The 24,153-nt window shown below is 32.7% G+C and overlaps 1 protein-coding gene and 1 long non-coding RNA gene across 2 annotated transcripts in view; both read right to left on the bottom strand.

The window, feature by feature from the left end:
- Positions 1-4,344: 4,344 nt before the first annotated feature.
- Positions 4,345-20,764, bottom strand: LOC106464569 (uncharacterized protein KIAA1211 homolog). The gene is made up of 4 exons (XM_022392814.1): positions 20,730-20,764; positions 17,346-17,505; positions 10,277-10,410; positions 4,345-4,513 (listed from the first exon to the last, which is right to left on the bottom strand). The coding sequence occupies exons 1-4, from the start codon at positions 20,762-20,764 to the stop codon at positions 4,345-4,347; spliced, it is 498 nt and encodes a 165-aa protein (XP_022248522.1).
- A 1,920-nt stretch (positions 20,765-22,684) lies between these two features.
- Positions 22,685-24,153, bottom strand: part of LOC111087144 — a 4,345-nt gene continuing 2,876 nt past the window's right edge. The window contains exon 3 of the long non-coding RNA XR_002611864.1: positions 22,685-22,716. This is a non-coding gene — a long non-coding RNA (uncharacterized LOC111087144). The remainder of the gene's footprint in view (positions 22,717-24,153) is intronic.

Genomic DNA, 24,153 nt, shown 5'->3' with positions numbered 1-24,153 from the left:
AAAATATACCTAAGTAGGAAAAAAAAGAAGGAAAGAATCCAAATGCAAAGTCTTTTAATAACGATTATAAAAGTTGAAACACAACATACAAAAGAAAACATTAAAACTGAATTCAGTATAAAAATCAGTATTGAATGAAGGTCAACATGTTTTCACAATATAAAAATAAGAAAAACATCAATGTTAATTTAGCTAAAACGTTTATGTCTCTTCATTTTTTTTTTAGAAAAACAAACAAAAAGGCACAAAAGATTAGACTCACAGATCTATCATTCCTTGCAGGTGCACCCACTAATGATTGTGCACAAGAAAATAGCATCGTCATACTTTATCCATGCATAAAACAAATTAAACAAAGAAAAACTTTAAATTCCTGATCTTTCATACACACTTGCATGCACAAAGAAGTGAGGACGTCATCGTGACGAATTATAATAAAAAAATGAATATATATATGTTCATTTTTTGAGATTTTTTGAAGTAACTCTCCCACTCACCTTAACCCCACCACCAAGGCTGCTGTTGTTTTGCCATCGGTTGCTTCTGACTTCTTGAGATCATCCTGAATCTTATTCAGACCTCACTTAGTGTTGGCAAACCTGGCTCACATGTGCTCAATCTCAACTTCATTTTACATCAGGGGGTTGTCCACCACCTCAGCCAATTTTCCTCCCAGTTAGTTGTACATTCTGCTGGATTTCGCAGATGGACTGTAGATCACGTCATATTCATCAGAGGTACGAATTTAAGATTTTATTTGTTTGTTTTTAGATTTGCCTGTAGCATTGAAACTGGAGTGAAAGACAAAGGGAAGTTCTTTGATAGATTGTTTAGGCAGAGTATTCACGACTACATTTAGTTGAATGGACGGCAACTGCCTGTTGTAGAAACACAAGTGTAAAAGACGACGTTTCAGCTAAATTTCAACATGAAGAGAAGTTATGAAGGGAAGCAATGTTTCTTGGTCTGGGTTTGACAGCAGCCTTTAGAACACTTCGGAAATTCCTCTTGTCATACCAACTGTGAAAATAAATGGGAAACGGTTTTAACAGATATATGAAATAAATAATGTGTATTATCTGTTTTTGCTGGCTCAAGACCAAGACATGACTCCAAATGAGTTGTTCCCAGCGCCATCTGAAAGACAGAAGAAGAATACCATTAAATAATCCTATACTTGGAGCCACTTTGGTAGAAAACAAACTGCGTTTTATTTCTACTCATATGTGTAAAAAAAGGTTTGGTGAAAAGAGCTAATAACGAAATTTATTTTATACATAAAACCAAAAGAGTTTCTAGTGGCTAAAGTGATAAACACGGCTGATGAAAGTTAAGTATAGAGCCCCAAAACTAGATGACAGTATTCTTAATTTAGTTCAATATTTCAGGCCTAAGCCATTGAGGATATATTAAAATATCCTTAAAAATAAGCATGATACCCTCTTTTGTCGAAGGGTGTTCTTGCAGTAATTTTGTTAGTGCATTGTGTATACATTACTGTAAATAGTAACTGAATATAAAAAATTAGCTTGAGCTAACCATTTGCCAGTAGAACGTATTGGATACTTCTTTAATCCCTGTTTCTAAAAGGAACGAGAACTAAAACATTTTAATGCACATTATATAACTAGTCTCTTCGACAGGCTTACCTTATTTATAAAATTAATAGGAAATAATGAAGTATTTGAAATAAGGTATTATGACACTAACTGTAAAGTAATATTCAATTTCTCTAACATATATATATATATAAACATTAATCTACATTTCTCAGATTAATATGTATGATTAATTATAATTTAAAAGTATGTTAAGTATAGCAAATATTATGTTTTACAATGAAATAATAAGCATTGTTATTGCACTGAACATTTACTGTTGAATTTGATATTGCATGTTAATAAATTTTATGTAAAATCACGACAGCTCATTGATTTACCAACAGATTTGCATGAAAATACTAATATAAATGACATGCATATTTTAACATCTATTTGTATTCATTAGAAACTATACACAAACAAATCACCGTTTTATAACTACTTATTTGATCTCAATGGTATATTGAAACAACCATTTTTATTTCCCAAACCTTAAAAATTGTTCTACTAATTTTTACCCAATAAAGAACCGCATATGTATATCCATATTTAAAAATAAAACAAACACTTGTCAACGTATAAGAAACTAATTTCATTCATTGTTTATTTACTTTAGAATAATAATTCTGCCAGAAAGCAATTATAAAATTTTTAAAAAAATGTGTACTTTCTTCAAAATCAGGCTACTCTTTTTACGGTTACAAACGTAACGATTGAAATATTGATTAATTTCACCCTACTATATTTAATTTAGAATACACCTTTAGTAAAATACATTCGGATAATTTTTTTCTACATTTTCGTACAGGTGTTCTCATGCACATGCCAATGGCTAGAAACTTGTATCACTTTGTTCCAGTGTTCTAAAATAGATCGTAGCTTAGTATACTATGGATCTAAGAGTCCCCCTTTCACGTCCCATTACTGCAAATAGAAGAAAATCGCTTCGCAGTTTTAGGTCATGGTTACATTACAAGTTTGACAACCAAATCCCACTCTATGTTCAGATAAGAATAACCCTAGATTTGGCGGTGGGCGTATTTGATAAGCTGCCTTCCATCTGGTCCACCTTTCAAAAATAGGCACGGCTGGCGCAGGCAGTCTTTGAGTAGTTTGACACGAAGATACAGAAACAAACAAACAAGTTGCCCCTTTTGAGGGGCAACTCCATCTCAGTCAGTGGCCTAGGTACTTATACTAATATATTTTAAAGGTTTCCTGCCCTATAAAATTTATTTGTTATAGTAGGTAATGTATGGATCTGGCATACCACACCTTTAAAATTTTGTCTGAATTTCGACATGAATAGAAATACCTTTGAAATTCAACAGTGACTATAGAAAAAAGAGGCCGGTCAGTCTGGTAAATATTTCGAATAAAAATTTCGCCTTATTCATTTAGTTGTGGGTACGTATTTCTTCACTTTTCTGTTCTAATTCGAAAGTATTCTCTTCAGTAGATTTCCTGCATGTATGTTTTGTGGATTTTTTTTAACTTATCTGTACAACATTAGCGTGACTGAATACTAGACAATTACATAGTATAGAAGTCGGAAATAAAATATGTGTGTAGGAGGGGATTCGGAAACATGCTTCCTCGAAAATGTGTGGCAATTAGAGTGGCAATTCGAGTCTATCCTGGTGTAGTGGAGGTCAAGATATTATGGCTAATCTACATGATCTTGAATTTTTATCTTAATATTTTGATCTTATTCTTTAGACTCCTGCTAATAAAATCACTTTAGAATACTGCTTTATTATTTTGTGTAGAAAACTCAATTCAAGATGGAGAAATTGAAAAGCTATCGATACATTTGGGTAGGCTAAGGTGGATACCAGCTCCCATTATACTGTTTCTGCCTCTCCCCCTCAACACACACACACACACCATTCCAACGCTTATACATCGTTCAGATCTTATTGAAAGTCCTGTTGGTGTTAATACCGAAATGTGCGTATCTAAGAACACATTTACAAATACTGTTTTTCAATAATGTTTTATAAAATCAACCAAATCAATATGAAGTTTCTTCATGCTATTTATACATTATAAAATCAAAATCAAATAAGTATATCAGTATCATTTTGGATTGTTATTTAATAAATATGGTATTTCATCCTTAAACTATTTTCCTAAAGAGCTTATCTTATTCATATTTTAAGTAACGCAATAAATTTATCACAGATTTACAAACTGGAATATAAACATCAAATTGTAAGGTGTAACGCAAATGAAATGGATAGCCCAAAAGTAATCCAATTGGAGGATTAAATATATGCTAAAATATTATAATGCTATTGTCGATAAAAATCATTTCAAAGTACTTGCCAGAGCTCAAAGTCAGTTTAATAAATATGAACATTCTCATAGAGCAGGAAAAAGGAAATATGGAAAAGAAAATTCACATTTTATTAGTGCTTTTATGTTATAAGTACAAACGTTGCATCTTTCGCAGGAATATTTAAAAGTATAAATAACAGAGTAAAAACAATTGCTTTCCTTAATTTTTAAAATTGTATAAAAATTTTCATGGTTAAATAATTGAAGAATATCCTTGTGGTACATATGGAACCACAAATCCCTTTAGAGGAGCACGAATACAGAAAAGCATGTAACAAGTTAGCCCAACAAGTAGTGTGCAGTTTCGTTAAGATCTCTCTCAACTGAAAATATTACAGAAGTTTGTGTTTCTTTTCACGTCTTTACAATCCAAATATTAAATGATCGTGCTGTATTCTTTCAATCAACACGCTTTCTCTTCTTCACCGAAACACCAGTGAAATCGATCCACCACTTCTTGATCTTCCGGGATGGTTGCAACTCTGTTTAAAGATTTTTTCCTCTCACGAACTCTTTCAGCTCTTTCTTCCTGTGCTCGAAGTTTACTTTGTAGATCCTGAAGGTGTTTTTCCCTGAAAAATATACTTTATTTTAAATCAGAATATGACAAAACCGTACTGGTTGCTTTATGATGGCTTAATGGCCTTAAAGATATTATAAATTTTTTATGGAAATTTTCCATTGGTAAGTCAAATCTTTTCATGATTAACAAATAAAACTCTTTAAGGTCCAAATACTGAAATAATTAGCCTCAAAGTATATTCTTATTCGCCGTAGAATTATATTCAACAACTAAACTTATCTCGTGGTTCGTAACACTAAGTTCTCAGTAACAAATATTGACATGATGTGCTATTTTTCTGTACCTAGGGTTCTGAAACACATTATTACGTCTAATTAGTAAGTACAATAATTCGTAAGATAAATTAAAGTATCTTAAAACGTAAACAGTAGTGATATGATTAATTGCAATAGTTTCTATTTTAAACAAAGTTAGGCACTGTCAGATCTTGCCATAATATTTTTTGTATTTACATGTATTTTCATCATAAAATTAAAATTCGTCATTAGACTCACTATCCAGGCCACTATCCACTATTACTGCTTAAAAAGCAAACCTGGATGTTCCTCCATCAATACTACAGACAAATCAAACTTGAGTATCCCACCATTAATATTATAAAGCAAACCTAAGCGTCCTTCCATTAACGTTATACACAAAGAATGCCTGCATATCCCTTCATCATTACTAATTAGAGGCAAAGCAATCCTTTACTAATAATCCAGTTTAAAACAAATGGAGTGATCCTTCACTGATACAGTAGTATATAAGCATACCAGGTGTTTTATAACTCATTGTAGGAAGTTTTCAAAAAAATATTTATTTCTGCAGATCTCTGCAGTTTTCACATGACATATTGGTCAAGAAGTTAGATAAGTTGTTATTGCTGTAGCTATCTATTTTTCCGTATGATTGATATAGAGTAGCATCTTTTGTTTTCCCATGGTAAAAATAGCTTCAAGGCATCACCGAGGTTTTATCACTTATATAGATTATTTGCTTTGTCTGCATAGGAATAGATACCCAGAAATGGCCTCTACGGATTGAGAAGATATCTTAGTGGATAAGTTCATTGAGGAACTTCCTGTAGAATTGATTAACGTAGAAATATTCTCATCTTAACAGAAAAAATTTTTGTCGGGACAAGGCACAAGGTAAGTAACTTCTAGATAGTTGCAAGAGAGGATGAAGCATGCAGCAGTAGCCATACAGTAGACAAATTGTCTTACCAAATTGGATCCATCACTGCAACGCAACCACTATGCTTTACAGTGAATGGGCAGGACTATAACAGCTCCCCATGGTTTATATGCCACAGCTGTAGCCAGTAATTTCTCTACCCAGATGTAGTTATAAAACAGAAGAACAAAAGCATCTGCTCTGGCTGATGAACGGTGGGTCACTATAAAATATGCTACCCACACCTTACCATGCAGCAGGATGGGAAAGGTTATCGGTTTGAGTCAGCAAGTTCAGGAAAGTCCCCAGGTAGGGGGGAAATGCCACCACTACAGCTCCTGAAAACTAATGGAACACAAGATGGGCATGACCACCAACTTGGGAGAGCATGGCAGTCAGATTGCACTGATGGGCTTTATGGTCAGCTCAGATCTCTCGGGGTTTGGTGGAAATATGTACATATCTGTAAACGTTCAAGGGTGAATGAGTGACCTAGAAGTCTGAGTAGCATCACTCAGAGAATAAAACCAACCTCAGTTATAGAGTGGCATCTTTTGGATAGATGTACAATAGAGCCTCTCAGTAAGTTTCATCTGTGCAAGTAATATATTTATGTGCAAGTGAGAATTATCCAATGCCAGCTAGATAAGACTCAGGAACAGTAGACATCATGAGTGTATGTAAGAGAGGAAATCACAGTACCCCTTTGTACATAAATGGTATTCCATGGTTTACTATGAATAAATTCCAGTGCATTGATAAACTATTTAGCATGGTTATAGAACTCACACATCAAATGTAGTTTTCCTATCAAAAAATCAAGTAGAATTGCCTCAAGTAGTTATCTTTGTGGGGAGGGAAGAAATACATGTGCTGTTTTGTATAATCAGTTATCTAGGTTCCTACTAATGCAGTCATCGGAATGGTAAGTAAAGTGAAAGTAACCACTAGGTTTGAATCTGTCATATCATGTCTGCAAATTAGCATACGGCTGCTAACACATTTGAGATTGATGTTTGAGGATTATACAAACAATCTGGATTCAATGCAGCAACAATAACTTAGTGACTTGTTGGTTGGATATGCTGATGTATAAGTGGGACCAGATGGCTGATTGCGTCAGATAACAATTACACATAAATACAGGTGAAGCACATCCAATCATACCACTGCTGCACAGACATTTGTAGAGCATTAAGTGTGTAGCCAGTGCTGAGATACAGTGGATCGAATCATAAAACCTTCAGAGAATACTTTTTGTCCCAAATAGTAATTGTTAGAAGCAAGGAAGGTACACCCAGGTTTTGTCTTGATCTTAGATAGATGAAGGTGACAGCTTGCATCAATGCCTTTCTTTCCCTAGCTGTAAATACATTGACACATTGTAAAGCTGTCATTGATTCAGCCCTTTGGATATATCATCCAGGTAATGGCAAGTTGGTCTAGATTATTAGAGCAGATCTAAGACTGTTTTTACATGTGAGGTGGCTTTTCTGAATTTTGCCTTATGCTAAGTTTGAGAGGCAAACAGAGCTTACACTAAAGAAACTGCAATCGGAGAAATGTCTGGTCTATTTTGATTACGTCTTAGTGTTTGGTCACATGTTCGAGTCTGTGGCTGAGAACCATAATATGGTATTTCAGCAGATAAAAAAGGCAGGCTTGAGACCGAAATCCATGCACATGCAAATATAATTTCTTGGTTATGTCGTAAAAAAAAGAATGAAGTATCCATAGATCCTCTTAAGAAAGCAGCAATGAGAGACTGGCATCAACTCATGAGCAAGCAACAGCTTTCTTTGGTTTTGAATCATCTTAACTAAGATTTTTGACCAACTTCTCCAACTTCGCTACACTATTATCAATGATCACTAATGTAGAAACTCACTTCAGTTTTGAGCATAAATATAAGTCATTAAAACATGAATTAGTGTAAGCTCCAGTATTGGTATATCCATACATTCTTCTTAGGTACTAGTTCAAGTGATAGTGGAATTGAAGCAAAGTTGTTGCAGTTGAAGCAAGGAGTAGAATGTGTAATCATTTTGATAGTCACACACTCATAGCTACTAAATACAGCTAATTTATGATGGAGAAATAACTACTAGCAGTTGTATTCTTTGTGAATATCTTTGTAAAATCTTCACTAAAAGAGTAAGCCATACTTTGCTCAAAAGGTTGATGAAAGTAAAATGAACGAATGAATGAATGCTGGATAACAGTGTTATATGAGTAAAATTTAGTCATACCTCATTTCTAGGCCAACAAACAGAAATGCCCAAGGACTGTCTCGCCATAATGAGAGACCCCTGTGTTCATTAAATGGCCTGACCTTCAACATCATGTGGAAGTTGAAACTGTTTCTGCCATGGCAGTGTTAAGCTCTGAGAAGATCAAATGAAGGAGCCATAACTAGCATGTGTGTTTTTTGTCATGCAGCAAGGTGAAACACAGTCATTTCAAATAGAGTAGAATAGTACACGTTTCACATAACCTATGTCAATTGTATGAGCAGTTACAAATGTAAGAACATTATACTTAACTTTATATGTAGCTTATCTGCATGGAGTGAGGGAGCTATGTTTCTTCTCAGTGTATATTGATATGTATACTTCAGTAACAGTTGATGAGAATTCCTACCGAAATAGCTTAGTTTAGCTAAATTATATCAATGGTTATGTCTTCATTATGTTTGAAAAGATAAAACTGTTGAGTTTGATGGCTTGAAGATGGAAGCACATTAAAGATCAATGTTGTTAACAAGTGACTTGTGGAAGGTAACTTGAGGCAACCAATGTAATTTATGCTCGAGCCAGAGGCATTCTGCTATATGCTATGATGCTTGTGACAATGTGTAATGGTGATATATACATATATGTATGTGTATATATACCTATATATAAAAATTAGATGACGGTATTCATCAGTGTTGCATAACAGAAACAGATAGATTACACAGAATCCAACTGTAAGAAATGAGTGAAACATAAAACACAGTTCTACTTGCTGTTTTTAAGCAAAAGTGGTGGAAGGTATTCTTATTAGATCAAATCAAATATTTATGAGTGGGTGAAATTATCAATAGTAGATGAATATCATAAAAAATAGCATGTATATCACATTACAAGTAAATTTAGCATACCACTGTTTTTGTTTGGTTATGATAAAATATTTTTGGTCATGCAGGTTGAAATACTTTATAACATTGTTTGAATACAAGATGCAGTCAAAGATGCGTGAGAATGTAAGCTATGAGTGTGATGGCAGAGAGTAACATCTGCTTAATGAAATTTTCTAACAACACCTTGATAATACTAGCTTATATCTAGAAGAAGCCACAAAGGAGAGATGATGTAAGCATTAGCTGATTATCATGGTCAGAAGTTAATGTTTGCTAATCTGGGCAGCTCATATGCTTAACAACATGTTTCTGTAGGCTTGATCCACATTTCTTGACCACTGGAATCTGGAACTCTATTCAAGTAACAACCAGATGGTAGTGGGAGGAATGGGACTTGGCTGGAGAGCAAGCAGTATTGTCACCAGAATGATAGCATTTTCGTGATTTCGATTTGTTTTTGTTTTAAGAAGCATTCTTATAGTGTGACTTTTGAGCTGTATTGTTTATTTAATTTTTTATTATATATTGATCTTCTTTGTTGAAGAGTGTTTTTGAATAATATATATATATATATATATATCATTTTAAGTGGTTTTTTTTATATTTTGTTGGTTGTAGTGAAGTGTAATAGTCGATTGTATTCCTGTGTTTAATACCTGCTAAGTTATCTATATTAACCCCTTCTGTGATTTGCCCGAGATAACACGAGTGCCCTCTACGTTTAAAACATATTTGTCTAAGTTAATTCGAGCAAACCATTCCTCTCTGTACTTTTATATATTTGTGCAAATGCATTCACGTGTTATTACGTATTACAATAGGCTATTAGAAATTGAAATAACAAATATGAGTTTTTTAGCTCATTTCTAAAAAAAGCCTAACATGGAAGGGATTACAAGAGTGTTATTTATAGAAAAAATGATTAATTATGTGAATTAATTTTCGTTAACCTTTTATTTATTATTATGCAACAGATACCTGTGTTATTAAAAAATGCTTCATTTGTAATGAATCACTGTTAAAGTGTATATTGATGTAACTATTGAATCCTTTTGTTGAAAAGTTGTTTTCTGTATATTGTGTGTAAATGTTTTTACAAGGGCGAGAAAAAGTTTTGCCACTCCTTGAATAATGCACGTTTGTAAACTTCATTGGCTTAAAAGCTAAGAGTAATGTCGGCTTGAGAACAAGCCTCAGAAAAGGGCAAAGGAAACATGTAGCATTTCAGCATACCATGGGTTTTCCATTTTCTTGTAGTAATATAGGAAATTTTCAAAATGAACAGTTTCACATAACCTGTTGCTCTACCGACATATTGTCTTGTGTCAGTCATCTTGTATAGGACCTTTCATTTTTGCGTGCTAAAGATAGTTAAAATGTGAGCCATAGTATGTGAAATATGTAATTCCCAGTTTATAACGAATATGATATCTTATGTTATCATAAAGAATGACATTCTTTAGTTTCAAAAACCTGCTCTTGATAGTGGCATCCATTTTTTCATTATGTTTTTCTCTCTTCTCTTTTGTCAGTTGAACTCCTACATTTAACACTTCATCAATTCTTTCTTTTGAAGTTATTTTGCTCAGCCTTTCCTCTTCTTGTTGCTGAAATATATTATGAATTGCTATTATAAGGCAAAGGGGGAAACAACGAATATTTTGAACACGTAAGAGAAAAGAGAGTAATACAATCTATACATAGTAAATTGTAATATTTTGCTAAAATAGCAATACACAAAACTTTATTCTTCAAGATAAAAAGGTAATTAAAGACGCATTTTAATCTCAAAGGTAAAAGTAATAGCTACAAACCATAATCTTAGAAGTTAAAAGCTGGAGTTAAGTGGGTCAAAGGGTCATTAATGTTATTCTTCAAAATATAATATGATACATCGTATGTTGTAACTTAAGAACGAAACGTTTATACATGAAAAACTATTAGATCTAGATATTTTTGACTGTCACGAACAATTAACTCATTTATATAAAGTTTAGATATAGAAGCACCTTGAAAAAAAAAACAAATATGTAATTAGATGAAAAACACTCCTGCTAAAATCATTCTTTAGATAGAATCATTAGAAATTAGATTAATTAGATGAAAATTAGTAATTAGATGAAAAACACTCCTGCTAAAATCATTCTTTAGATAGAATCATTAAAACTTTTAATTTATATTATTTACATTATATTCTGAAAGTATTACAAAAAAATGTCATTGTTATACATTATATCTAAGAATCACGTCGTCAAAGTATTGTTCTTATTAATATTGTTATTATATACTTGATATAAAGTAGGCATTACTTGATTGAATAAAATTAATTATAAAGCTGAAAGAAGTTTTATAAATAGAAATATGTATTATTATTTTTCATAAAAACAACTTTCATTTCTTTATTATAAACACAACTTGTGTGTAATTTATAGTTGGTTATACTTTCTTATTGTGTAATGTTAAAATATAATTATTACCAATGTAGATATATATTGTCTTGTTAGCATGTTTTCTTGTTTACTTGGGGGTTGATATAACTGATACTTGAAACCATTGGTACTTGGCGACACTCCATAATTACAGAATTGAGGAAAAACAAGACAATTAATGGTTTCAAAAATACATCATTTATTCACGACCATGGTTTCGCCAGTACCTGATGATGCCTGATGCATTCACGTGTTATTACGTATTACAATAGGCTATTAAAAATTGAAATAACATTAACTTTTCTTTCTCACGTGCTTCACATATAATCTAGATTCAGTTCTTGTTCGAGATACTATAGATGGTTGTATCACATTTTCAGTTCACAGCCATTTTTATGTAACCGCAGTAGATATAATAAAGTTATCCTTGTGTGAGTACAATAACATGCCTACTAGTCTCTCCTTCATTTCTGCCATACTCCAAAACTTAGGGAAAACCATCTGATTATGATACAATTACAATTTATTCACTATGCACGAGAGGATTTTATCTTTCATTTTACTAAAATGCATGTTGAAGAAAATGATGAAGAAAAATCAAGATCTTCGTAATACTTATTACAGTAAAGTTGTGGAGAAATCCAGTGTATTAGCATAATACGAACACAGCAACACATTATTTAATAGCTAAATTATATTAACTAACGTGTTTCTGTGTTCGTATAGCTTACAATAAGTATAGTGTTTTCCTTGTACATGATTACAAATATACCGATCAAACTCTATTATTATTTTCTATTCCTTCTCTAGCTGCCTCAAAGTGATATGTACCCCAAAACGAGAGAGAATCCTCAACAGCCGCGGTACTTGAAATTCTTTTAGGCAGGATAGGAGTAAATTAATCTATGAGGCTTTTTTTTCCATTTTTATTAGCTATATTTTTGTGCGCCAGCAATACCAAACCTGGGGTGCGCGTATGCCCGATTCGATTTTATTATTCATCAGGACCTCTACCAGCTTACCCTCAAATTGAAATCATTGTAGGTTGGATTAGAGTAAATTAATATTGTGAGACCTTGGGCGTGGTCAAATATATCAATGGAAAGGGTTTGACCTCCTGACTTCAAAACTGTAATTAGATCTCAAATCGGTCAAGAGGTGGAGCTATGAGCTAAATGTTTGTATTTGAAAAAAATTTGGAGCCATTCTATGAACCGTTATGCCGCGACTAAAAACCGCATGTGTACTAAGTGTAATCCCATTAGCTGTGAATGTGTGTGTGAAAACATTTTCAAAAATGTTGCTCCCGGGATTCCGTGGAGGTAAACAACACAAAATCCGATGCCAAATTCGTGATCAGCGTCCCTATAAATCTACTGCTAGACCCCTATCATGCTTAGGTGACCTTTCGGGGTCCTTTGCACCCTCCTTCCTGAATACTACCTTTGTACTATATGTGGGAGGAGTTCGCAAACAAACAAATTCCAAAACACACAATGTGATGTAATATATAACGCCCATGTTAAGAACAGCACGGAATTCTATTGGCAAGTTACACTTTCATACACTAGTGATATATTTTGATATTACCATATAACGCGTTAATGAGTTAAGAATACAATATTACTAAAGAAACTTACATATATATATGTATACCATTAGGAGATCTAAGGAAGGAAGGTATACAAAAAATACATCTTTTGTCTCAGTGTTTTCATAAAGTCCGATCTTTGTTTCTGTTCATCTTCTGCAAATTTCTTTGTACTAAGATCGATTATTCAGGTCTAAGCAATTATGTCCTTTTGTAAACGTTTCTACTTTAGATTCTGAGTTTCCCGTATTTGGTACACCACATTTCTTTCGTTTAGTACTCTTCTACTGTGATTCTTTGGTTTGCATTCAGAACGTCTTTTACATGTTCAAACTTCAGTTGTGTAGTGGTCTATTCGTTTGGCTTATGTGTGTTTCTCAAAATGTTTTAAAGGTAACTAAATATAATGTTTTTTGAACTTGCCATTTTTTTTCTATACTGCACTCAGACGCTCTATATATTTTTGACACTTAGTTTACTATCGGTATGTTGTTCTTATTACACAATCTAATATTTAATCCAAATCCTTTTATTTATTGTATTAATGAAGTGGCTAGTTTATCATTTATGTATGATACAGTCAATGGAATGTCTTCATACATTTTTGCTTTCTTATGAAACGAAACATTGTTCTTTTTCTTTCTGGAATCAACCTCTCGTATTATATTTTTAATATATTTAAATAGATGTTAATTTTTCGTGTAAAATATATTAGCTTCCTTTCCAATGGTTTCATCTTTGATATTACATAATTGATGTGTATTTTATAGAAGCTCAAAAATGATGCTTCGTTTTATTGCTAGAGTGAGGTGTTAATTGCAGTTTGAAAAATGTACCATTAAAAATAACGAAAAGAAAAAGAACAGTGTGCATATTAACTGAAACAGAAGAATCTCCATCACATCTTATTTTTAACCGACCTTTCTATAGGAAAATGTGTCATTTGTTTGTAGAGTTTGAAGGTTGGAAGCTATTATAGTTAAAGTAGAGGCAATAGATAAAGGGAAGAATAGACTGTGGGAAATGGCAGCAGGATTTAAAGAGGAACTTAAGCTTTTTACATGCAGCTAACAATAACTTTCAGAAAGTTCGAAAGAGTACTGTTAGGGCTAAAAGTATGGAATTTAGTTGTAGTGAGCCTGTTATATTGAGCAACGGATTTCAGTTTTTGGTTTGTACAAATGAAGAACTATTGGAGGGAAGAAAAACAAAAATGACAGAGAAGGATGTGTATGGTAAACTTAAGAAGGTTCTAGTTATGGGTGATTCTTTTATAAGGTATGTGGATAAGATAGTCTGTGGGGTAAATAGGGAGAAAAGAATTTGATTATGCTACCCAGGGGCACAGGTGAAAAATATAACTGACAGAACAAGATATATAATAAATGGGGCTAGCAATGATGCAGTTTTTGTTGTGCACGTAGATACTAGTGTTATAAGGAAAGGTAAGTCAGAAGAGCTAATTGATAAATACAGAGGTCGATAAAGGCAGTTAAAGAATAGGGATATAACTGACAGAACAAGATATATAATAAATGAGGCTAGCAATGATGCAGTTTTTGTTGTGCACGTAGATACTAGTGTTATAAGGAAAGGTAAGTCAGAAGAGCTAATTGATAAATACAGAGGTCGATAAAGGCAGTTAAAGAATAGGGATATAACTGACAGAACAAGATATATAATAAATGAGGCTAGCAATGATGCAGTTTTTGTTGTGCACGTAGATACTAGTGTTACAAGGAAAGGTAAGTCAGAAGAGCTAACTGATAAGTACAGAGGTCGATAAAGGCAGTTAAAGAAAAGGGATATAACATAATTGTGTCAGGGACACTGACAATAATTACTTATGGTGATGAAATTATAAGCAGGTCACTAAGGATGAATGCTAAGCTTAGGATCAGTTTAATGGGAGAAGAGAGTTTTTTTAGAATGGATGGTTTACATTTAAATAGGGTAGGAGCTGGCTTGTTTGCAAGGTCTATTAACTCACCTGAAATAAAGTTTTAAACTAGGACTAGACATTGGTGTAAAAAATAAAGAAAAGAAAAAATGTAGAGAAAACATTAGTATAGGAAATGAGTATAGAAGTAGTTATAAGGATAGGTTTAATTGTTACTGTTGTAATGCAAGAAGTATAAGAAATAAAATAAATAAGCTTAGAATGCGGTAGAAATGGAGGTTTTGTTATAATGGGAATAACTAATACATACAGTAGTCCAAGTAGATGATTTTGATGACAGAAATTTCTTTGAAATATAGGATCACAGGATATTTAATAGGGATAGAGTGTTAAATAGGGGGGAAGTTGCTTTATATGTAAAACTTTAAAAACTGTTCAAGTTAAGGATAACAGCGAAGGACATTGAATCCATTAGGGTTTCTATTAGCGGATATGAAGAGAAAAGACTTTTAGTGGGGATTTGTTACAGGCTACCAGATGATAATGATGAAATTAATGAGAAACTCTAGAATGAGATTAAAATATCAGTTGCTAATAAGGTCATAATTATGGGTGATTTTAATTTCATACTTATAGATTTGGAAATGTTAGATTTAAACCATAATAGAGAAAGGTTTTTAGAAACTATTCAATATGGTTTGCTTCATTAGCTGGTTAAGAAACCTATTAGAAACAGTGACATTTTAGATTTATTATTAACTTCTAATACAGAAATGATTAAAAGGGTGAAAATTAGGGAACTATATGTGCAAGTGATCATTGCTGTATCAGGTTCGGTGTTTTGCTACATATGGAGATCAGGAATAATGATATTTTGGTTACAAATTTAAAAACAAAAAATAATATTGAAGGGATGTGACAAGAATTATCTGTTGTTAATTGAGACACTGATCAGATGTGGAAAACTTTTAAAGATAATTGTTTATATATTGTTTAGAAAGACAAGGGTGGCTGCAAGTAAAAAAAAAAACAGGTTGCCTCACAAAGGGTATAAGAGATATAATTAAAGAAAAGCGTTACAAATTTAAGAAATTTAAAATGACTGGTATGACGGGAGATTTAGAAGATCAAGAAAGTTGGTCAAACAGTAAATTAGAACATGTATGAATGTTTGAAACGTATGTATGAAAAAATGTCGACTGAAAATGTAAAAATGTACAGATTAACAGTAAATATTTCTTTAAATACATTAAGGATAAACAAAATGTTAGGATGGGGTAGGACCTTTCAGAGATGATAAAGGAAGGTTCGTTTCTAATGATTAGGAGGAGGCTGATTACTAAATTCTGCTTTTTTCTTCAGCTTTTACTAAGCTGTTTAAACAATATATTACTCACCTTGAACAGTTGATAGATGAAAACAAGATCGAACAAGATTGTTGGATATACAAGAGTGTTTGTTGTAAGAATTGTTAGTTAGTTTGGTTTGTGACTTAATATTGAATGATTATTTATTTTTCATGCCAAGAGAGTTAAATTAATTAATTTAAAGGCGATAGTTACGACAAGTTTGCTTCGTAACTCGGTAAGAGTCGTACATTGTGTGTGTGGTTCAATTGTTGTAGTATTGTTGACGCCAAGTTACTCGAATCTTTGGTAATTTTCTCGTTACCATAAGTGAATACTGTTGCGTAGTTTATAGAAAGTTCAAGGCCTCAATGAACAATGTATAAATGGAGGCGACCCAAGCGAGCGAAAGTGGAGTTCAATCGGAAAAAAAAGCTGGAAAACGTGAAATTAGCCGGTGTGATTAGCCTTAATGGGTGATATCCTAAAGTGAGTTTCACAGTCTAACAGAGATAAGGAGAATATGTCCTGTTTGTTTGTTTGTTTTGAATTTTGCGCAAAGCTACACGAGGGCTGTCTGCGCTAGCCGTCCTTAATTTAGCAGTCTAAGACTAGAGGGAAGGCAGCTAGTCATCGCCACCCACCGCCAACTCTTGAGCTACTCTTTTACCAACAAATAGTTGAATTGACCGTCACATTATAAGGGCCACACGGCTGAAAGGGCGAGCATGTTTGACGGGACGGGGATTCGAACCCGCGATCCTCAGATTGCGAGTCAAGCGCCCTAACCACCTGGTCATGCCGGGCCGACTAAAAGAAAATGTCACATCCCTTCCCGAAAGAGAATACTCGTATAGGAAGCTTGTTAAGACCTATCTCTACAATCCGGTTGTTGTGTAGCGCAGGTATAAGTAATCATTATTAATAATGAGATGCTTGGCTGATTACTGTTTGATATCCAAAAGTATCCTTGAGTATAATGATCAAATAGAGCTTTCATCCAACTCGTGGCTTACCGCTCTTTTTGACTCGTAATTAGGAATTGTTTATTCTACAATGAGTCTTTTAACTCAAAAACAATGCGTGTTAAACACGTGCAAACATATCCATCAGAATTATTCATTACTAGGCAACTGTTCCCATGTTTGTAGACTATAGTCAAAATGGAAGTTGATATAATAAGTTAATTCATGAACAATAACCTAAGGTAGACAAAATTTTAGATATGTCCACACTTGGAATTCATATTTAGGTTTCAGTCTTAAGTTCAACATACCTTTCTCCGTTGTTCTGCTCTCTTTAATTTTTCAAGAATTTGTTCGTGGGTTAAACTGCTTCTCTTTCGATTTCTTTGTTTTTCACGCCTTTGTAGTGGAAGTGGCGGAAGACGTCTTGCTTTAGAATATGGCGCTTGGCTGCTAGCAATTAATTCAAACCTGTCGTTTAACAAAAAAAATTTCAGAGTTAAATTTGAAAAAAAGGAAGCGTATAATATATTTAATAGATATCATTAATAATCACTGATTCTAAGAAGTGAAAAGAAATATTTTAAACTGAATAATCAACATGTTGTTCATAGTCACATTTTATAGGTATTCGGAAATGTAATCAGGCAGCCATTTGAAGTAAATAGTGAAGCGACGTTATAATAACCTATACATGCATTAAAAATATACGTTTCTCTCACATATATCAAATATATTCATCTTTATATATGATAATTTAATGAAGTCTTTAAGATTAGTATATCATCATCGAAATTAATGAATTAATGCTATTTACTGCTAATCTGTGAACGTTATATAACTACCACATCGTTTGCTTTATACTACTGATTAAAGTTTAATTGATATCAGACTATCTGAATTTAATTATTGTTACGATAAATATCATTAAAACCGAAATATTGAATCATGTTTCATATCATCTGAATTACATAAATAAATATCACATTACCAAAATTGTTGACCATGGAATATCTACGCGTTGCCCACCGCAAGGATCGAACTCTTAATTTTAACATTATAAACCCTCAAGCTTACCGCTGAGCCACCGAAATGGGTGACTCATGTGGAATAGTAACACTCTCTCCCTGAATTATTTGCGTTGTTTGCTAAGTGTTTAACAATGTCAAATTATTGATTTCCCATCGTACGTGTGTTGATGTCTGTTACTCTTTTAAAAATGATATACTCTGTCTGATATGTGTTTTCAACAATAGCTTTTATGTTATGTCGCCTAGCAACTCAAGTATAACTTAATATTGTTGTTAGTCTATGTACTGAAAGTATAAAATGATATGTCTTTACAGCGAAACTGTAAAAACATTTGTTGATTTCTTTATTTAGTTTCTCCGTTGATTAAAAAGATTTGTCTGATATGCGTTTTTAAAAATCAGGATTGGTTGGAAAGTAGGTTTTAAAACTATATTTTGGCCAACCAATTATGTTTATTGTTGTTCACATTGCTGTTTACTATAGTTTATGTGATATAAAAAGAAATACATGTATACATAGTTAACCGCATAGGCGACAAATAAATCGAACTTGAAGAATAGTTTTAAACAATCGCCAAGTTTAAAGGTGTGATACCGTCTTCTTTATTTTGTTGATTTTGGTATTCTTGGACGAAGTCAAAGAATATATTTTTAGCTGTAATAATTATGAGGTGTAAAAATTGTTTTTGACTTGTGTGTTGGGCTAAGGTACTTGTATGCTGTGATTGTGTTTGCTTTTGTTGTTTATGTGTTTCTTGTAAGTGTGATTGTTTACGTGCTGCATCATGTATACGATGCCGATTATTTGTGTGTATTTTCAGTCGGTGGGGTTTTAGATGTTGGTGTTTTTCTAAAGTTTGCTTCTGGTTGCTGAATATCACTTGTGATGGACTCGTTGTACATCCGAGTTTGGATGTCGGTATATTTAGGACATCCTTTATAATTGACAGTATGTTGTTGATTACACTTGCAGCTAAAAGGGTTTTCATTTCCTTAGGACAGTCGGTATTTCTGTGTTCTCCCCCACAGCCCACACATGACCGTTCGATACCATACTGTGTACGCCTTGTGTGTTGTGTATGTATACCTTAACCATGTTTATTGGTTTTGTGTCTATTTTTAGATGATTCTTTCTGTATTGGGGTAGTATATGTTAATGTATGTTTGTTCAGCTTCTATTTCTTCTGTAGTAATACATGCTGGAATATCCTTTATCACAAATGATTTTGGTTGAGGTCGTGCATCTGGTATATGAATATTTATCATTTTACACTATAATCCAACAACGGTTATTTTGAAATTCGCGCCCAGTTGTCGTCATCCGGTATATGTCACTGCCTGTTGTATTGTTGGATGCTTTATCCACGTTTGTACAGTTTTTTCTTAACTAAATGTTACAGTTAGAGAAACAGTTAAAACGTATTTACGTCTAACTTTTATATCTTAGTTAATTATGTATTAGTTATGTTTTAAAATGTATAACTGAAATGTTTAAACATTTTTTTTAATATACATCTTGAAAGCTTGTGCATCTCTGCTGAAGACACTGTAATTACGCCTCAGTTACGCACCATTGACTTTTTCCAAAATGAGTAGCAAAAAGTAAAGGACGGGAAAGGAAAATGAAACATTAAAAACTAACTATACGTGAAAAGAAAAAGACATAAAATTACGAATATAAACAAAAGTAGATCTTTTAAGAAATTCTACCAAAAATGAAAAGTATGTAGCAAATAAACTAGATATTTCTTGAAAGAGTGTTTGGGTTTAATATCTTCTTGAAATATGATATTCTGTCGAATGAGCTTTTCACAAGATATAGATAGCATGATAGACTAAAGTACTGTGGTTCTATGATGTTGCGCTCCAAACCATCACGGATCCTCCTATATGTTTTACGGTTAGCACAGGGCACTTCGTTTGAATCTTATCATTGGCTATTCAGCTAACGTATGAACGCCAGTTGGAACAAAACAGTTCATATTTAGACTTGTCTGTCTAAAGCGCTTTGTGCCAATGTAATAAAAACTAGAATACATGTTCTTTCACAAAAGATAATCTCTTTGCGCAGCTTTATCGCTACTGCTCTTCCCCAAAAGCCACATTTCTGCAGCGTTCTTCAGATTGTACAGTTGCTGACTTTCTGTCGCCATCAGCAAAGTTTTGTGCAACTTTCTTTCTGTTCCACAGGATATTTATTTTTAGACATCGACATCTGTATCAGTGAACTTCTTTCTCATATTATAGAACTGAGTTTCTTTGTGTCTGTGCAATGTATACATCACAGTAATTGGTGAATATCCGAGGATATAATCAGCATCATATAAAGATTTGACTCTTACTCTGGCAAAGGGTGTTAATTCTCTCTACTTTGGTATTTTAATAGCAAAACCGTACTTTTCTAGCTGTACGAAGGTATTTTTCGTAAACCCCAAAACATGAAAATCTCAAACATTTGCCAGTAATGAATTTTACAGAAACTACAACCAATCATGTGAGACAATGTTGCACGCTTAAATACCTCGAACATCTAACTATGGGGTGTACTCATAAGTTTGTATGCTACTTTATGTTAGTTAACGACTTTTCTAAAAGGAAGGTGGATACTTATGAGGCTAGTTTACAGTGGTTTGTGAAATAGACAAGTTGTACCGTTTTACTTACTTGATTCCGCCCGAAGCACGAGATTCAGGCCTCATCACCAAACCTTCGTCTCGTAACTTATGTAATATCTCTTCTGTATCTAGGCTGTTACCATCTATTCCTGCCTTTCTATTGCTTAAGAAACTTTTACCTTCCACTAACAGCTCTGTAAAGTACACGTGAACAAAAGATGATATTCGTATGCATTCTTTGAAAAAAACACTAACTTAATTTGTTAAAATGTATTATCGTGTAAATATTATAAAAATTTCTACAAAGTTTTCTTTAACTATTCAAATTGTAAGTGGCTAATAATGTAAATATAGGATGGCTTTTGAATGATTATCACGATTATAATGATAAATTACAATCAAAACATGTACAGAAAACTTAATGTAACACCTTTAATGCAATGTAATAAATGGAATTTTTAGCCAAGTTACTCGCTTTGCTTGCTTTTTACATGTATCGGTAGTCGAAAAGGTTTTTAAGGATTTATAATTAACTGAAAACATAAAGTTATTTTTTGAACCATCAAGAGTCTATGTGCTTGTTATATAAATTACATTAAAATAACCGAGATTTATTGAAGATAATATAACGTTTTATTCTTTGAGGTGAATTAAGACCTGTTTCATAATAAAGAATAAAGTTAACATACCAAAATTTATAAACATTACAATTAACCAACGCGACTTCCACGAGATCTTTACAAGATCCTAATGTATGAAAATTAATGAAAGCATTTGGATAGAACTTGTTAGTATTAAAATTCAAGCTGTTTGTAACATTAAATTAATAATCCAAAAGGATAAAGCTACGACACGCGCAAGAAACTCATAACATTTTTATACTAAACTGTTAATATTGCATGTTGATAATTATCTATGGTATTTGAAATCTAGTTGTAATATATATAAACATATATAAAAAAAGATTTTCAATCTTACGTTTTGTTGTGTTATTTTACTTTATAACACGTAAATAACTGTACCACCAAACTATAGAATAGAAACAAAATACCTGAAATATTTACTTATTAAGTAAATAAAACGTGGCCTTTACAATAAGCAAAAATTATAGTTACCAAGGTCTTAGCTCATGTTTCAAAGTCTTGTACCAGTGTTCGTTCACTCTTTCTAACTGAGATAAATACGTTCTGGTTGTAAAAAATGCTTTGAAATTTGAGACGTTGGTGACGAAGGTGTTTCTGTATTTGAAAAATAAGTAATTTTTGTTAACATAATTTTATGTATGAGTGATCTTCAAGTTTCATTTAAATTACCCCAGGCTGAACAACAGATTCTAGTATCAATTGTTGTAAATCAACTGTGAGAAATATAACATGTTGTATTTAAATAATTGTATTGTTTGATTTTATGTTTTGTATACCTGGTTCATGCTTGGTCTATGGTACAGGTTAATTATAGGGCTATAAAAGGGACAAGTATTAGAACGAGGAACGTTTAATAATAATAATAATTTGTAACTTTCACGTCTTAGGTTTCCCTGTACTGTTTATATAATATGTATACGGCCATTATAAGGGTCGTATATCAGTAATTTACTTGTTATTATTCCCACAAAGTATTTATATTTTAGTATTATTTGTCGGTATTTTATGTGAAACTTTATATAATATGTATACGGCCATTACAAGGGTCATATCTTAGTAAGATACTTGTTATTATTCACACAAAGTATTTGTATTTTAGTATTATTTATCGTATTTTATGTGAAACGTTTTCTTTTCTTTTAGTGTTGTTACCAGATAATATGTTATATATATATACACACACACACATATGCATGTACATATCATTCTTAGTAACATCATACCAATGTTTTCCTGTTCTTTAAATGCCCTCTCTACGCTCTGAACTTTCTCTGGTGTGGAGTGTTCTGTTATAATTAGGCCGTATTCGTCGTCAAGTTTCTCATCTATATTCCCTCCCGTCACATGGCAGGCGGTAAAAGAAAGGGCTGAAATACTGCTATCCATTGATGCCTGGGAACACAAGAGAATGCAAGTAGATTAATTACCATGCTTTAGTGAAGCCTTAGAAAGATCACTGTTTAAAAGTCATATTTATTTAAATTGAAATTTATGTATATTTTTCTATTTCAAAATAATTTATTAAATACACACATTCCTAATAAAGGGACAATGCTTGAACAAATTAATTCAGTAAATTATGTACTAATAATCTCCTTGAAGAACAAAAAAATAAGGTATAAGTGTTGTTATCTCTCAAAGGATTAATACAGATGGTGTTTGAGCCTTGAATGTTGTACTAAGCTCTAGTATAGAGATAAAAATCATAAGCTGTTAATCTATGATATTTTTCACTTGTGTTATTTGTTTCCCCTGCTGTTCATGTTAGTGTTATTATCTCTCGAAAAATTAATACAGATGGTGTTTGAACCTTGAATGTTGTAATAAGCTTTAGTATAGAGATAAAGATCATAAGCTGTTAATCTATGATATTTTTCACTTGTGTTATTTGTTTTCCCCTTCTGTTCATGTTAGTGTTATTGCTTTCCATTTTGTGGATATGTATGGCTTTCAATAGAACATCACTTACGACATCCAGCTAATGGTTTGGAAGAACAGTGTAATAATTACAATCCAGACACACGTTGTCGTGCGGCCAAAACGATCTGCAGGACACCCTGTTTGTTATTAACAGAAGTGATAGTTTAGCAATTTTCCACTTTCTGTGGCACGCCAAACCATCACATATTTTCAGCGGTTGTGCTCTACTGGACCCTTACTTCACATACCAAACTTCAAGGCAATCCATTAAGAAATGCACGAGATATAAAATCTCCAATTTTCATTGAATTTCTTCTTCTTTTTTTTTTCTTAGTACAGAAACTTTATTTGATTGAAAAACAAACTTATCTTTAATGGATTTTTCAAAGTTGGTACACTGATATAATTTTACAATTTACAATTAGGTGTCAAATTTGATCTAAGTATAAGCCACCTGTGCGAAGTTACTCAACAAATAACGCTTAAATTTAACGAAAATTTTTGCGCACGCCTACGCAAAAAGGGACGTAAACTGTTGGTCTGAAATTTTTACTACAGCTTCATCTAAGAGTAAAAGTGGACTGCTTTTAGTTTTTTGTCATGCAGATTAAAGGCTGCTGATTTAGAGCCGCAGAAACATAGCAACACGTGCAGATACATGAGTATTGATTAGGCCAAGCAAACTAGATTAGCAGTTTCTAGCTCAAGTTATGAAAAGAAACATCCGAGTGGACGGTTATTATTCATCGACAGCTTTTAAGCACAAATTTCCTAGATTTTATGAAATTCTCCTAATTAAAGAGCGTTTAGAGTCACGTGATATTATCTTAAGCAATTAGCATAAATAATGATGATTGATATGGCAGTACCGAGTGAATGCGAGTGATGACAAGAAACTATTAATCTAGT

The sequence above is a fragment of the Limulus polyphemus genome, unplaced genomic scaffold, assembly GCF_000517525.1.
Source record: "Limulus polyphemus unplaced genomic scaffold, Limulus_polyphemus-2.1.2 Scaffold61, whole genome shotgun sequence".
Lineage (NCBI taxonomy): Eukaryota > Metazoa > Arthropoda > Merostomata > Xiphosura > Limulidae > Limulus > Limulus polyphemus.
Note: the sequence above shows the minus strand (reverse complement) of the source record. Positions and strands in the feature narration are given on the sequence as shown.